Genomic DNA, 18,269 nt, shown 5'->3' with positions numbered 1-18,269 from the left:
CGGTCCTCCACAGTGCGGTTTTCAAGGAGCTTTCTCCCTCGTACTACAAAGCTATGGAATGAGCTTCCTTGTGCGGCTTTCCGGGACAATACGACATGGGTACCTTCAAAAAAAGCGCGTACACTTTCCTTTAAGGCCGGCAACGCTCTTGTGATTCCTCTGGTGTTGCAAGAGAATGTGGGCGGCGGTGATCACTTAACACCAGGTGACCCGCTCGTTTGTCCTCAAAAAAAATATATAAAAGTTAAATAAAACCTTATTTTATAAATTTTTAAACCATAATTACCATTGAATGAATAAACCTATTTTCACACAGTTTTCAGTCGATCGTGAAGCCGTTTAAAAGTTATTTAAAAAAAACGTCATAAGATTTCTTAAAATCTACCAGTCTGAATCGGTCCGAATTGTATTCAAAATCTAAGTTTGGTTAAAACCTTTCGAATGGCGCCAACCACGATGAAATCGGATGAGCGTAAAGGCCAAAAGTTATAAGAGGTTTACATACATCCGTACACACACATACATACAGACAGACTTACGAACACCATCGTGGGAAAAGTCAGGGAAGCTACCTAGGACCTTAAAACGTTAAGATCTGATGAAAACTCTCGATTTTCGAAAAATGGGGTAAAACCAATAATTTCCCGATTTTTTATCAAATAAATAAAATTCTCGTGTCGCGGTGTTTGTTAACAAACTACTCCGAAACGGCTAAACCGATTAATATAAAATTTTGTATGCATATCGGACAGGTCTGTGAATTAGGGGTGACTCCACCCCTAAATACTTCTTTTTATTTTTTTACAATTTTTTTGATTTTTATTTTATTATGATTCAACATTGAAAAATACACATAACTTCAAATTTTCATCCTTCTACGATCAACCACTGTTTTTATCACGATTTTTATATTATTCTGTTACATCCACAGATCCGTAATAGGGTTGCAAGATGGCAATAGAATACAATAATTGTAGTACGATAAAATTTATGTACGATATATTTGGTAGGTCTAAGAATCTGTTGTCATCTATTTTTTAAGCCTCAAAATTTCTATTTTTATTTTATATGGCAATACAACGTTTGCTGGGTCGTAATATATAAAATAAATTGGTTTTTATTGTGGCAATACACGCTCTGTCAAAATATTAGCTGAGTAACAAACGTACGAATGGACAGCGGACCCATATGTAAGGGTTCCCGTTGGATAGGTACCATTCAGGACTGAGTCCTAAACTATACGCACAAGATTATTACGTCTTGAAAGCAATATAATATTCATTAATTTCACCAAAGGGCGCGTCTAAACATAAATATGGTTTGTTCTAGTGGTACAATGTTGACAAGAGCAAGCTGAGCCAGGAGATGCAGGAGAAGTTTGTCCAGCTGCATCCGGATAAGGAGACGCAGGAGTTCCTCTCGGAGTCCATAGACAAGTCCACCTGGATCTGGACGCAGCTGTGGTACCTTCTGGCCAAGTCTGTACTCCGACATTTCTGGACCACCACCGATATTAATGGGTAAGTGCTTTTATTTCATATATTTTTGTTAGAATATGGAGGATATCTAATGCATGAAATACGCAGTCAGCACCGGATGAACATGGGACTCACTTGATGGTAGCTGATCAAAATCAAATGAAATATAAAATATTTTATTTCATAGGAAAATTATATTACAAAATATGTAATTTTTTCATACAGCTCATTTGGAAGGCAGATTTCCTTAGAAAAGTCCGAGAGAGAACTTAGAGTTTCTAAGGTTGCTCTATTCAAAACAGATTGGTATTACAAGTTCTTATTTTCAATTTACAAATCATTTTAATTACAATTTAAGCGAAGTGATGCAACAAAAAAACTCAAACGTGAAATACTATATGCCTTACACGCGTAAGTAAAAAAAAATGGAAATTAATAAGTACAATTGAGTTATTGAGTACATACATACAGTACAATACTGTTGATGAATCAATCCACAGATACCGTAACTAAAATAAGAGAACATTATTAGCTATTATATATAAAAAAGGATTGTGTGGTTTTATGAAACCACGGTAAAAGTGAAACTTTTTTCACATTATAGATATTTAACTAAAAATATTTGCAATAATATTTCATTGAGGGTATAAAACTCGCTTTATCAATCTTAATTTTATACTTGGAAAATTGTAATGATAATGGGAAATAATAAAAGGAGAATAAGTCTCCAACTAAATGAGTAATAGTCTATACACTACACGGTCAGCTGCTGTGAACTATAGGCGCCGCCCGACCGTCACGCGACATGCAACACACAGACGAAAAAGTTTGAGACGATGTAATAAAAGTTTTACTTTAGAAAATATATTCTAATAATAATAAATTAGACGTCTCGGTGACAGGATCATCCAGCCACCACAAGTAGCGCCCGTTCACGAGCATGACGCATGGATCAGCCATCACCTCCCTGGGCCATATTTTAGGGAAGGGAACGACCTTCCCCACGTCGCCGCCACAAGCAGTGGCAGTAAGCAAGCATGATGATTCCTGTAACGAAAACTCTACCAAATAACAAAAAATTAATGTTCCTACTGTTAAAATTGATAACGAAAAAAACTAATCCTTTATTACAATTTAGCAATTATTTATTATATAGGCATAAAGTTTACGTCTCACCTATATCTCGGAACCTATTAAAAACATTATGTCCCGTCGTATATTATGTTAGATGTGAAAGATCTCAATTAATATTTAAATTTATATGTAATACAAACCAAAAAAATATGTTCAAATACCTTCCAAGTAATTATGAAAAAAAATAATTACATTATTTTAATTTGGAAAAAAAAACAATCGTATAAAATTAAATTAACAGAATTTAAAATTTATATGTCAAGCTTGAATAGGCATAATTAGTATTAATTTTACCAACAAGTAAGAATAATTCGGAATATACCATCTGGCTCCCAAGGCCATAAACCAATCAAATTGACTTTGAGATACTAATGAATCATTTCTTTCACAAACGGTGATTTGCCGATTGAATCACGACAATGGCCCATTATTAAGTGCGTCCAGATTCAACCAATTACGCCAATTACAATCTGCCTGTGGATAGATATTTAGCTTTATATAAGTAGGTATATTATTTCCTCGTCCATTGTGTTGTGTCGTATCTGCACAAATTAACTAATTCGACTCGACACTAGTGTTGTCCTGCCAATGTTGTTTATCGATAATATTATAATTATATCATCTTATGATTGATGATGATCTTTAAATGCTGGCCCTCCATTATACATTCATAATATTTGACAGAAAAGTTTCTAAAGCAAAACTATTAAAATTTCGTCAAACAACATATATATGCGCTCTTTTTGTACTTTTTGAACTCTATTTTGATGAAATGAATATTAAAAGCTCCAAAAAACATTATGGTAGGTAAATTGTATATAATTTGATTTCACTGGCATTTCAAAAAGTGGTGTATGCATTTAAGCATTTAAAAAAGAGTGTTAAAAGAAAATATAAATACTCAGTACTTTAGTACTCATACTTAGATTACTAATGACTACCTTCTAATATGTTTCGTATTGTCATTACATAAGGTATTAAATTTATATAAGTACTACTTTTCATAGAAAAGCTATCTACTTTATGTGGTATAGTTATTTGTGATTTACTAACTCTTACATACAAATTTGTCTGCGTAAAATTATTACTTCAAGTAACCTATTTATTTTTCGAAACTTCATGAATCCATTTAAATGGTTTAAACGTGAAAGGATACAGACGTACAGAGTTACTGTCGCCTTAATATTATTAGTGTAGTTTCCTATCCACCGGATATTGTTCATCATTATCGAAAACTATTTCCATCCAGTACTAATTCCTATTTAAAGCTAGTACATTCACGTAGTTCATATTTCGATAACGCCCCGTTATCGATATCGACAAATTAGATTGGCGGCGTAATGAGTGCATCCCTAGCCGCGTCCGGAGCGCCCTGTGAACGGGCTCTGAAAACGATCGCCGTGCGGGTGTCTATAGCCGGCCACTAATAAATAATTTAAACAAATTGACGGACGAGATTTACTCATTGACTGCTTCCGTCTCTCAATTACCGACACTTTATTTATCACTTGCCACTGTTCGAAAGAAACCGCGCGATGGTGCCTCCACTGTGTTGCTGATACTTACAACTGCAGAGACTTTCCACTGAAGAGTCAATAAAATACTGAGTAAAAAATAAACAACATTACCTCACAAATAGTGTGTAGTAGTAGTGATTTTTTTTTTATGGAATAGGAGGAGAAACGAGCGTACGGGTCACCTGTTGTTAAGTGATCACCGCGGCCCACATTCTCTTGCAACACCAGAGGAATCACAGGAGCATTTCCGGCCTTTAAGGAAGGTGTACGCGCTTTTTTTGAAGGTACCCATGTCGTATCGCCCCGGAAACACCGCACAAGGAAGTTCATTCCACAGCTTTGTAGTGCGTGGAAGAAAGCTCCTTGAAAACCGCACTGTGGAGACACACCTCCAGGATGGTGGGGATGATTACTAACTTGTGGCGTGTCGTGCGAAGGTGGATTTTCATTATTATAACACTAGAAATAAGGGATTACTTGAATCTAATTCTAGTAGGCTTATAGAATACAGAATAGCTTTAAGGGTAAATGTATTCACTTTTATAATAAAGTCCCAGCCACTGTTCAGGCATTACCTATAAATAAATTTAAATGTATTATTGAAAAATGGCTCCGTCGTAAATCCTACTACTCCACAGCTGAATATCTATGTGATCCGACAGCCTGGGACTATGATTATTTTATTGCAATAGCAATGACATTACAATTGTGTACATTTCATTAAAAAGAGCGCAAAAAAGAATGCTGGGAGAGTTTCTTGTGCCGCTTCTTCTCTCTCAGAGCGCCATTGGTTTCCGAAGCGGTAGTAGTATCTAGTATATTAGAAATGACATGAAAAATAATTCTAAAGGAATAAATTTTTAGAAAATAAATGCCTGTTATGCCTTTTTATTTTTAGTCATTGTAAAAATCACAGTAATGGGCAATGTGGCTCGCTTTACAATCTTTTCACGAGTTGTGTGATGCGTACCACTTCGTTCCCGTTGCATTCCGACTTGATCAGTCCATCTAACAGGTCACATACCTCTTACTCGTGTGTCTTCAACTCACTGCATCACCACGCGTTCCATAGTCACCTAAACATTAATAAATACATTAAAATTATTCAAACAAAATAAATAGTAGTTACAAAAAACTAAAAAACACGCATTCATTGAAAACCGAACTAAAAAATAGAGATGAAACTTAAAATCAACACCTTTTCCTGCCTTATAGTTGATAGATGAAAATTATATAAAATAACAAAAATCTTATTTTGCAAATTGAAAAATGGAATAATTTTATCAAATTAATGTAACGAAGTTTGAATGACGTCTGTCTGTTTAATCGCGCCCAAATGAGTCGGTCACAAACAAACATTCTTGTGCTAATAAAAAGCGTGTAAAAACCCGGCCATGTCTCGCAAAATTACGTCGATACGATCAGTCGAACGTCAGCATAATCATCAACAACATAGGAGCTCCTGTTTAAATATAGACTAAGTAGTGCCTATTGCCTACTAGAGTTGTCTCAAGATGCATGTCTATATGTGTGGGTTGCCTTATATCGTCATCAATACTACGAGGGAAGCACAGAATATGGAGCTCCATATGCCATGGTCCTGACTTCATCCACTCGCATTAAGCTTTTTTTTTTAAGAAAATAAGGGACGAGACGAGCAGGACGTTCAGCTGATGGTAATTGATACGCACTATCCATTACAATGCAGTGTCGCTCAGGATTCTTGAAAAACCCAAAGTTCTGAGCGGCACTACAATTGCGCTCGTCACCTTTACCCATAAGGTGTTAAGTCTCATTTGCCCAGTAATTTCACTAGCTACGGCGCCCTTCAGACCGAAACACAGTAATGTTTATACATTACTGCTTAGCGGCAGAAATAAGCGCCGTTGCGGTACCCATAATCTAGGTTCCTGTGCATAGGAGCCTCCCACCGGTAAACTCTCATGATCTTAGACCTAACCCCTTTTCAGTACATTCCCGACCTGATAGAGGAATTTCTTTGGAAAGTCTTTGCTAAATTATACGTGTATCAAAAGCGTGTTGTTAAAGCAGCTTAATAACACCTATACACGAATGACCAATAAAATCGAACTACCCACAATAATTTCTAAAAAGAATTGTAGAAATGAGTGGTGTCTGTTGAGCAGGAAATGTTTGTAACGATGTTATTAGCTCCCCTTAAGCAAAATATCCGGGATATTAATCATTGCGCCTATAGTTAGGATAAATGACTCAATGAACTCTAGCTTCGAAACCTATTGACTTTTCCGGTGTTAATGGTCGAATTTTATTGAGAAATTATTAATTTATTAGATCTTTCAATAAATTCACTCAAAGCCAAACTTAAAGTCAAATATACTTTCAGCTAGGAACACGATTCATATATTGGATGCAGCACCTTATAAACTAATTTGTTTTAACATCCATTGTAAAATACTTTGATGTGAAAAGTGGTCGTTGAGATTCTAGAATGTCTTTCTCACGAGCTTTACTTTATCCGAGAATATGATAGATTCAGTAATTTAAGGAAAACAATATTAATAGTGACGATTAAAGAAAGCTTAGTTTAACTAAGTATATTATTTATAAATTATCGTATATTAGATGTAGCTATCTAAGGTAGTCCGGTTCCTAGCATAGATTTGGCTGTATCATAATAAATGACTTTACGAGCAAATGACCCAATTTAACTAGACCCACCTGACAATATGATCTGATTGGACGCACATTAACGTACAATAAACAACTAGACCCACAAAAATAAATTAACCAAAGCAAACTCTGCCTACGCGTCCATTAGCAAACTTTTCGTTCATTTGTGTTTCGACCGCGCTTTGATTAGAACACCACGCAAATTGTTCAGTGAAAAACTGTTCACATAACAGCATACTCAAATTTAAAAATACATGGAATATCGTTTCAGGTAAGTGCCCCTTTTAAGTAAACAAAAGTAATGAAACTGCAAAAGCGCACTGACGCAACAGGACGAGAGCTAGGGGGTGAAAGGGGAACGAGAGGGGGCTTCACGTTACAGCGAGGTCCAGAGATAATATGGCCGTATAGTACTGGAGTTCTCGGGTCCACTGAAAGGTGAATCTGTGACAATAACCGGGACATATCCAAAGGCCTCACATTGTATATTTCCAAAGATTATTGACGTCAGCCACGTTAATCAATCAGGTATAATTAGCGACAGCAACAAATTAACAATAATTATTGCAATAAATCCAGTAAAATGTCAGGCAACTCATGATTCACAAGCAATAAATTTAAATGCGCAAGAATTAAGTTACCTTAAATCGCCGTTTCGACATATTAATTACAGTGACCTTTTTTAATTGCGCCGTCTCACAAGCATACTTTTAATTGCATTCTTGTGAGCATTAAAACCACGTCATTTAAATATTTTATAGTTGCAAGACGCTTCATATGGTCATTGATGTTTAAAAGTTTCCGCGACTTTATTTTTGAAGACATGCTGTAGCCCTGAGATTTCCTGTTTAAAAATTTTAAACCTATGTTATTTTGCTATGTATGACTGGAGGTGAGATTGCAGACACATGAGACAATGCATATACAATGTAATGTTATAATCGGGTCGCATCAAAATAAAAAACTCACTTTAGTGCGTTTGTAGAGTCGTTCTAACATAACCACATAAACATCGACACAAATGTGACATTGAAAAATTTCATAAATAATTCTCAATTAAAAAAAATTTTTACCCATCTCCTAATACTTTTAATATTACACGACGAGTAATCGTGTGTCAAAAGAACATATTATGTATTCCCAGCCTCGGTATACTTCAAAATTTACTTAGAATATCTATATATATATATCTGTACTTATGAGTACAGTCAGCAATAAAATTCGTTTGGTGTGATTTATGAATTGCTACAGTATGAATTACACAATCATAATTGTTCAATGTTATGGTCAGATAATGCCTCTTAACATTACGTAGGTCATCTGGTCATTTCACCACAAATTATTCCATTTAAGATCTATTATTGTTTTCCAAATATGCTGGTTTAGGGTATAAAATAATATTAAATGCAAAATTTGTCCAGGCTGATTTAACAAAAACGATAATTTGCCACATCTCAAAAAACTTTTCGATGGATTTTGATGAATTTATCTTCAAATCAAACTAGTATCACTTTATCCATTTAAGTACGCAAAAGCGGCCAAGTGCGAGTCGGACTCGTCCATGAAGGATTCCGTAGCAGCAAGTAACATGATATATATAAGTTATATAGAAAGGAAAATGGTATAATATTATTTAAATGGAAAACGTTAAAAAAATTATTTGCTTAAAATAATATATTGCAAATGAGTTCTCATATACGTATTAAAAAAAACTACTTAGCATGGTAATGTATCATTTACTTATTTTAGTTTTATCATTCTCTTATTTTAGAAGTTACACACATTTTACCACTTTGGAAGTGTCCCTCGCGCAATCTATGTAGCATAGAAAAAAAAATGATATTAAAAACATCCATATCATTTTTAAAGACATCTTAAAGACCCTATCCATACACGTATGGGTTTGATGAAAAAAAATGTAGAGTTTCAGTTCTAAGTATGGGAACCCCTAAAATTTATTGTTTTTTTTCTATTTTTGTGTGAAAATGTTAATGCAGTTCACAGAATACATCTACTTACCAAGTTTCCACAGTATAGTTCTTATAGTTTTGGAAAAATGTGTCTGTGACATACACGGACAGACAGACAGACATGACGAATCTATAAAGGTTCACGATATGTCTGAAACCATAATAGCTGATTCTATTATGTCCAATTATTAAATGTTTCGTGCTAAAAAATCTTAAAATTGTGACCCAAATCCAATTCATGATTTAAACGAAACTGACGCTGGCGAAGTACTTCCTTAAGAAGTTTTAAATCGCAGATAATTTTCTTTCAAACCATCCACCATCTTTGTTTTGCAAAAACAAAGAAACTAGCTTGTAATGATAGGACAGTCTTTAGTAAGCGATAAGTGTTTCGAGCTAAAAAATATTCAAAATTGTGACCCAAATCCAATTCATGATGTAATCGAAGTTGACGCTGGTAAAGTCCTTACTTAAAAAGCTTCAAATCGCAGAAAATTCCCAATAAACCAATTTCCTTTCGAACAGTACTAAATTAACAATAGTAAAAGCCACATATTATAATGCAGAATAAGACAGATTTAGTTTTGCAAAAACAAAGAAACTAGCTTGTAATGATAGGACAGTCTTTAGTAAGCGATGAGTGTTTCGAGCTAAAAAATATTCAAAATTGTGACCCAAATCCAATTCATGATGTAATCGAAGTTGACGCTGGTAAAGTCCTTACTTAAAAAGCTTCAAATCGCAGAAAATTCCCAATAAACCAATTTCCTTTCGAACAGTACTAAATTAACAATAGTAAAAGCCACACCGCATATAATGCAGAATACGACAGATGTAGTTTTGCATAAACAAAGAAACTAGCTTGTAATGATAGGGCATTGTTTAGTAAGTGTTATGCGGTGGCTGAAGCCGCGTTTATTTATTGTAAGCAGTAAAGTACGGTGTGGTCTTCCGAGGCGGTCCCCGCTCAGCGATCGTCCGATAGTGTACCATTAGCGTGAAGAGCAACGCCGGCTTCCAATTGTGCTCTTAGATACCGCATACAAATGTCGATCGCGCTGCCTTCCCTGCTCCGTCCTCAGCATCTGCATTCAATCCCATTGTTGCCTTTATTATTGCAATGTCGTCATTTAAGGCGCCATCGCTAATGATCTCTTGCTTAATGCTTACTCCCTTTTTTCCTTAGCTCTTATCTTCTTAATTATTCATTACTTAAATAATTTACTTATCACTAAACATTACATCACCACACGCTGATAAAACAGTTCGGCTTCTCTTACGATTTATATATTTAAGGCTAGCTAAATAACAACGTTAATCTATTAACTAGTTATTTGGAATTATTTGTGTATATGTTTTTTTATTAGTGCGTTCAAACAAATAAAGAAAAAACTGTTCATTTATTTAATTCGTATAATGTACACAAAATTCAGTTTTCGTATAATTTTTGTCGAAAATTTTCAGAATTTATTCGATACATTGATTTGAAATTTTGTATCCCAGGATTGTTTTTGAATTCCGTGGTGACGGTTTCTGTGATATCCACTTTGTCATAAACTGTACCTAGATGACGTTGCAACACATCCTCTTGTTCACTATTAAACCAGACAGGTATACCACTCGCATCAAGCGAACTCTGCGTTCGTCCTCCTATCCATTATATAAAAATCTTTCATCATTTTGAACAATAATAGCCCTAATATCGGGATGTTTTGCATTATTTGACTGAGTTTCTAACGGTTTCATCACAGCCGCTTCATCCCATACTTCTTACCTTCCATATTATATATTTACCTACATCACGGTACGTTATTATGAAGTTTGCAGGAAACGGGAATCTTTCCTCCGCGTGCAACCAAATTGTGTACCTTCATAATGACCATTTACCACCAGGTGATCCATTCCATAAATAAATAATAATCCTTGAATCACGGTAAATATCTTTAATGATAGGTTAAAACTTCTACTTAATAACGAACGCACATCCCTTGGCCACAAATACGTACACGCAAGTAAATCGCATTCTGTTCTTGTTTCATCGTATCTCTGTGGAAGTGGTCCCGATTGCAATTCTATCGACAAGCCATCGATGCGCCTTCGTAATTATTTAGACGAAAAAATCCAAAAGGAGCGTAATAAGGCCTGAAACGCCGCGCCGGCTCCGTCGCCACGGTAAAAAGCGCAAAGAATACACCTCGATATGATCGCACAAAGGCCGCTGAATCCTACCTCAATGCTAATTTCCACTATCGCGCTCACCCTCATTCATTTTCAATCGAATCCAGACTCTCCGCTTATTTATATCTTTTTTAAACACATTAAAGAATCGAATATAGAAGTTTTTTTTGGCTGCCCGATGTGCGACGCGATTTATTTATCTGCGGGGTTTTTTAATGCGACATTCCGGCTCGCTGTTATACTTGTGTATACTCGCAATTGGCATTTCGGACTAAACGCAAACTATACAAAGTCGCCGGTCTTAACGGTTGTTTTTAACGCTCGCCCTCTCGCAGGGACGGACGGTCCAAAATAAATTATTAATCGTTTGTCCTGTCTCTTATAAATTAAAATCTGTTCGTTTTTGTATCAAGTGAGCGGACGTTTTAGATCGCACTGGACTTAGTGCTGTCCACGAATTTATTAAAATATTGGAATAATAAACGAAAAGGAGATGCTATTGTTATATTTTTAATGCTTTATTGTGTGCCTGATCCAAACTGCTATATACTACATAAAATTAATACTCCTGTTTTGTTTATTTTCTAGATCTATCTAAGCGTTCCATTTGCTTCATTACGAAATATAGTATAAAAGCATTATAGGACTAATATAGCATATTAGTCTTTGAACTGATTAATATCTTAAACTATTGGTACCAGTACCAAATCAATGTTGTTCTATTGTCTGGGTTCTATTCTATGCCTAACCTATATGGTTAGAATGTAGGAGTTTGGGAATAACACCGACACACATTGAACCGAGCCTATTGTTTATTCAATGAATAATTTAACTGAAATTTCGGTAAAATCACACATAACTTAATGTTAATGTTTATGAATGAAAATAGATAGTCCTGAGGATGCCTCGTGTAGAGGCGAAACATGTGTCGAATTGGTTAAAGACAAATATTGGCGGAATTAACACTAAAGAAAACTCAAATCATTTGTATAATTTTGGCTTGTAAATGCCGTCTGAGTTAGGTTTAATACTCTACGACGTAAAGGCTTTAGCGCGAGGTGACCAATTAAAGGCATGACAGAAATTAATACGGAACACCGGGGTGCAGGCACCGGCCTGTGTACAACATTCAAACAACTTGTTTTATTTGTTTTATATATTTCATAATTAATGACGAGTTATGACCGAATATACGATTTTAATGCGATAAACATTTTACCGAATATGGAATACACTTGAATTTAGTAGTAAAGGGCCTTGATTAAATGCATTATATAAAATTAATTTTTATTTTATGGTAATTTTCTTATAATAAAAATGTCCTTCTGCTTTTATAAGTATTAAAATGTATGTTTAAAGTGAAATTGATGTGTTTATTATAATTCTCTGTTAAATTTGTCATCAGTTTAATTTTTTGATTCATTGATTTTAGACCAGTGAGAAGCTCCTTGGCACAGGATGCCGGCTCTATGACTCGCACTTGAACAGAATACATATTAATACCTTTACAAACATAAAGTTAATATTATTTACAGTCTTTGTAATATGTATATGCATTAGAATGCTGCCTAAAAATTATTTTTCTGCAACTACAGAACTCCTCGCTAAAATGCCAGTAGCTATGATATAGTTATAGGGAGCTCTAAGCAAACCTTACGTATTTCGAGGTTGTCTGTTTACACCCTGTTTATTAATAGTTATGGTCGAACAATTAGCCTACTTTACTGGTACAATGTGTTTACTTAAGTTAATATAGTACACCATTGTCTTACCGCCGTCCCCAATATACTATCTCTAGATAGAGATAAATAACTACCTTCTACTGTCAGTAATTAGCAGTCAATAATCTGAAGCTGTCCCAATATACCCGATAAGTCATTCGTATTGCCTTATAATGGGACGCGTGAATTTCAATTTCCATACAAACTTCTATCGCTGGTAAGCTATACGTCGTCCCATTGACAGAAAGCGTGCACGGATGCGTGCATGCTATCGATGGTAACTCAAGGCGAGTTACTTGGTTACAAGTTTATTGGGACAGAAAAGTCAACGATAGTTACAATTTTTATCTCAAGTAAGGGATAGCCTGCATATTGGGAACGGCTATTAGACACTATTTGTCGTAGGTTAAATACGATTCAAGGATAAATCCGTGACGTGAGCTTTTCGAAATATGACTCCTATTCATGAATTGTCTAATTATGTGAGCGCGATGAAAAATCGCAGCTAGATTTTTATAACTGTCTGGAAAATTACGGACATAAATCAGAAGCGGGACCGGCCCGATGTTATTGCTATTCTCTATCTTTTTACTTACTCTTTCGTTATTTTGATTTACTTCAGTGTTTAATGAATATATCGTCTTCTTAAAATGATGTTTAGAACTTGTGTTCAACCGAATTCAAGAAAAACAATTCAGAGGATTAGTTCCTGTTTCGCCTCGAGTTTTCGTGCTACATTCCTGTTTCGTCCCATGTTTATTTTTGTTCATGTTTCGGGTCACTTCATATAATGTTATTTTAGTACAGCCAGAAAAAAAATGTGAATTACAACAATATTATATATATATAAGAGCAATAGCTTACCCGAGACCAAACGACTTTACGTTATGACTTACCTGCTTGTAAATGTAAAGTTATAAACTTGCTTGTCTAAATGTCTAGCGGGCACACATTGTACACGTTTTTTAAAAGAGTTTTAAAACCAAAAAAACAAAAGTATTATATTATATGCATTTAACGGTTAAAAAAGGCTCCTGTTGCCATTAATTTATTTCTGGTATTGAGTACTAATTTGTTGAGTTAATTAATAATATTCATTGTCAAAAATAAGATTAGTTAAAATATTTTGTACGCTGTCCGTACAAAACATGTTGTAAAACACATAAATTAATACCCGAGGCGAATAATGAACAGAAAGTGTGACTTAACAAGAATAAAATAATAAATTATTCATTATTCTTATTTTCGAGCCGAAATAGGAATAAAATCTAGGTCGAACAAAGAATTTTTTGTGTGGGACGTAACTTTGCGAGGCGAATGATGAAGGAATCGTTCAGAGGGCTCTTAGTTTTGACACGGTTCCGTATTTCGCTGTGTTCTTACACTCGCATCCACCCTTTTATGAAAGCTGGCCTGCTCTCTTTTAAGTACACCCTGATCTGGGAAAGCTAGGACAAATTGACCTAGGCGTGCAAACTTGTGCAGTCAAGCTACTTTCGTCCATCCTTCCCACATGACTGTCTGTTTATTAATTTTTGTTCATATTAAAATATTAGTAAGTAAGTATTAATAAAAATATATGAGTTCGAATTTAATAAAAAATAAGAAAGTATATTATATATAAATATCCGGACGACCGAGCCTTGTTCGGATTAAAAACAAATAGGACATCTGGTTTCTTCTGCTTTCCAGATCACCCTATGTCCCAATATCTGAGCTATTATAGTCTTGTATATAGTGGCGAAATTTATCTTTGTATTGTAATGTTATTGTAGGTATTTCTCATTAAACGGATAAAACTAATTTTTTTTAAATTAAAACCTAGCTAGATCGTTTTATCGCCCCCGAAATCCCCTGTATACTAAATTTTATGATCGCTAGAGCCGTTTCCGAGATTCAGATTATATATATATATGTATATGTTCAAGAATTGCTCGTTTAAAGATATATATATAGATATATATGCTTGATTAATTGTACATGTATAATAAATAACACAGACTACAGTTAGTGCAATGAATAGATAATTGTTTTAATAAACACATTGATAAGTAACTTAAAAAAATCACCTGAGAAGATCGTGTCCAGTTCAGATATACCTACTTGTTCAAAATTATTAATAATAGTAATAAGTTTTTATTAAAGGCAAAATACCCAGTGTGCATACGAAACAAATAGATAAAATGATATTGTAATACATATAAATAAAGATAAAAGGTAATAAGATACATAAGACTTATAAACTATCTCTGTAAAGATTAAAAAAGCTCTTCCCGGGCGTCTTGGTCAAGGCACTTTCTTTTATTTCCTATTTTTGTTTTGAATTAAATTGTTATATTTGAAAGTAATAGTAGAAAGTTATAAAGCTATTGTTTTAGTGTATGTAACAAAATAATGTTAGTTGGCGATTTTTAAGTTTGATGAACTTTACACGATCCAGAAAAAAGTTTGAGTTTTAATAAAATTATAAATTTTAAATATCCCTGGCCATATATTATGTAATAGCTTAGAAGCATCATCACATCAGCTTTAAATGAAAAATACTCATCAAAATCGGTCCATTACTTTGGAAGGTAGAATGCTACACATAGCCACGCAAAATCATAACACCCCTATTTACACGTGGATGGATATAAAATATAACGATTCTAGTATTAAAGACTTATTTTGTTGTTCTAAACAAGATACATAATATTCTCGTCAAATGTATGTTATAAGGTATATATAGCCTGTATAGCCGAGTGGTTAGCGATCCTACCTACTAAGCTAGAGGTCCCGGGTTCGAATCCCGGTAGGTGCAAGCATTTATATGATCAATATGGATGTTTGTTTCCGAGTCATGGATGTTTAAATGTATTTATGTATGTTTAAGTAAGTATATTGTATTAAATATATCATTGTCTTGTAACCCATAACACAGGCTATATATGCTTAACTTGGGGCAAGATAATTTGTGTAAAAAGTGTGTCAATATTATTATTATATTATAAGGACAAGAAGCTTTTTTGGTGAACAATTGATGTAAGCTTATAGAAAACTTTACGGTTCTTCGGAGATTAAGAACAATGATTTAACATCCTTCAAAAGCACAAAGAATTGTCTAATGAAATATCTGAAGCCGCAATAAAATTTGAATGAGGACAATCGGAGGGAGCCGTTGGACAAGAACGCTAAAACTTCTAACGGCAGTCAAAACATTTCTTAATTAGCCAGTTTTTATAACAGCAAATTCGGTTAAGTCGAACAAAGGGCGCATTCAAATAAAAATAAAGCTGTGACTCGTGACGAATCGAGGTGTTTCGCCCGAACCAGCTCCGTCCTTTTTGTGGCCGTTACAACTAATCTAGTGATGGCTTCCAAGTTTTTAATTAACGGCCTCACATTGCTCCGCGTATGCGTTATAGCTACTACGTATCATGAGTGTTAGGGCTGTCAGTTGTACAGTTTGAAAAATATTCAATGAATACTTGAATTAAGACCGCCGAATTCCACCTTCGCACGACACGCCACAAGTTAGGACATCATCCTCACCATCTGGATGTGTGGCGTTCCTCCACAGTGCGGTTTTCAAGGAGCTTTCTTCCACGTACTACAAAGCTGTGGAATGAGCTTCCTTGTGCGGTGTTTCAGGGACGATACGACATGGGTACCTTCAAAAAAAGCGCGTACACCTTCCTTAAAGGCCGGCAACGCTCCTGTGATTCCTCTGGTGTTGCAAGGGATTGTGGGCGGCGGTGATCACTTAACAACAGGTGACCCGTCCGCTCGTTTGTCCTCCTATTCCATAAAAAAAAAGACTTAAATGTTCTGGTGGTAAGAATGTTTAATTAAAAAAGCTATTGTACGGTTTTATGAGGCCACGATTATTGACACGAATTAAGTTTGAAAACAAAATTTTTGTACGATGTGGGAACCGAACTCGAACCCGCGAACTAACGTGTTCCGTGTGAGCGCTCTTCCACTGAGCCAACTGTTTTAGTGATGAATCGTTGGTAAATCTTGTATGTCTTGTTCAACTCTCAGGTTGTGGCTTCATCTACACGATATACTTTACAGTTGATAACCTGATCAACCCCAATATTTGCATATTTAGGAAATTGACTGAAGATGTCGCTCTATCTAATCTAAACAATTTGTTATTTTTTCTAAAGTGATACAAACTCAGTTTGTAATTAATCCCAAAAGTGAGGATTATAACTTTAAAAAAAAACAAATTGTCGCGATGATTCAACTTCACCCCAAGTTCGCGGCAGGCGAGTAGTTCTGCAGTTTTGACCTCAGTTTAAGAGTCTTCCAAGTCAAGTCGGTAGCTTGATAATAGGATGATTGTGATAGAGGATAATCAATAAAATATAATTTTGATATACAATAAAAGCCTTTTTTTATTTATTTATTATTATTTTTCGATAATTAAAAAATCTGGTAATTATTAATAACTTTATTTAGTTTGTTAAGTTAAGAATTTTGTTTTAGTGTAAATGTACTTATATCATAGTAGAGCTGACATGTTCATACATATAAAATCCCCTAAATAAATAAATAAAGAAAAAAAAACAGAGGCTTACTGTCAACCTCAATTGTTTTCGACGTTTTCATTCGTCATTCATTTCGTCTATCTAGACGTTTAAACGATCGAAGCATGATACATGATTAAATTTATTTAAATCTTCGCTAAATTCGTATCTTGAGATCTTGACAGCCCTTGAAGTGAGGCGGTAATTAGTTAGAAGCCCAATTTAGGTGTTTGAATGACTGCAAGTGGCAACAAAGAAATCAGTAGCCGCCGTGCTCTCAACTAATTAAATCATTAATAAATACCTATCTTCCATAGGAGGGCATGCACTTAGGAAGCAGTAATTTTATACACAACAAAAACTCTTTATGTTTTGTACCGCATATACATATACACTTACATACTATACATACGAATATATAGGCTTACAAGCTGACCCAGCAAACGTTGTATTGCCGATATTAAAATCGCGATATAAAAGTAACTGTTGATCGTAGATGGGTGAAAATTTGAAGTTGTATGTATTTTTTAATGCTGACTCATAATCAAAAAATTTAAAATAAGTGTCAAAAAAATAAAAATAAAAATTGGCGTGGACCACTCTTAACATTTAGGGGGATGAAAAATAGATGTTGTCTGATTCTCAGACCTACCCAATATGCACTCAAAATTGCATGAGAATCGGTCAAGCCGTTTCGAAGGAGTTTAACTACAAACACCGCGACATGAGATTTTTATATATTAGATATATTCGTCTGTATAGTATAAAAGGCATAAAAGGCATTTATTTTCTCAAAATTGATTCCTTTAGAATTCTTTTTGATGTCATTTCTTATACTACTAGATACTACTACCGCTTCGGAAACAAATGGCGCTCTGAGAGAGAAGAAGCGGCGCAAGAAACTCTCCCAGCATTCTTTTTTTTTGCGCTCTTTTCAATAAAAATATACAATATTGTACAGTTGCTATAAAATAATCACAATCTAGTCCCAGGCTGTCCGATCATTTAGATATTCAGCAGTGGAGTAATAGGATTTACGACAGAGCCATTTTTTTATAAAACATTTAAATTTATTTATAGACAATGCCTGAACAGTGGCTGGGAC

The 18,269-nt window shown here is 34.7% G+C and overlaps 1 protein-coding gene across 2 annotated transcripts in view; it reads left to right on the top strand.

Annotated features, from left to right (window-relative positions):
* Positions 1-18,269, top strand: part of LOC126970320 (protein-L-histidine N-pros-methyltransferase) — a 111,491-nt gene that overhangs the window by 54,199 nt on the left and 39,023 nt on the right. For both annotated transcript variants that reach the window (XM_050816165.1, XM_050816164.1), the window contains exon 2: positions 1,330-1,520. In XM_050816165.1, the coding sequence (XP_050672122.1) occupies positions 1,330-1,520 (191 nt within the window). The remainder of the gene's footprint in view (positions 1-1,329; positions 1,521-18,269) is intronic.

This window comes from Leptidea sinapis, chromosome 20, assembly GCF_905404315.1.
Source record: "Leptidea sinapis chromosome 20, ilLepSina1.1, whole genome shotgun sequence".
Classification (NCBI taxonomy): domain Eukaryota; kingdom Metazoa; phylum Arthropoda; class Insecta; order Lepidoptera; family Pieridae; genus Leptidea; species Leptidea sinapis.
This window is presented reverse-complemented; position numbering and strand designations above follow the sequence as displayed.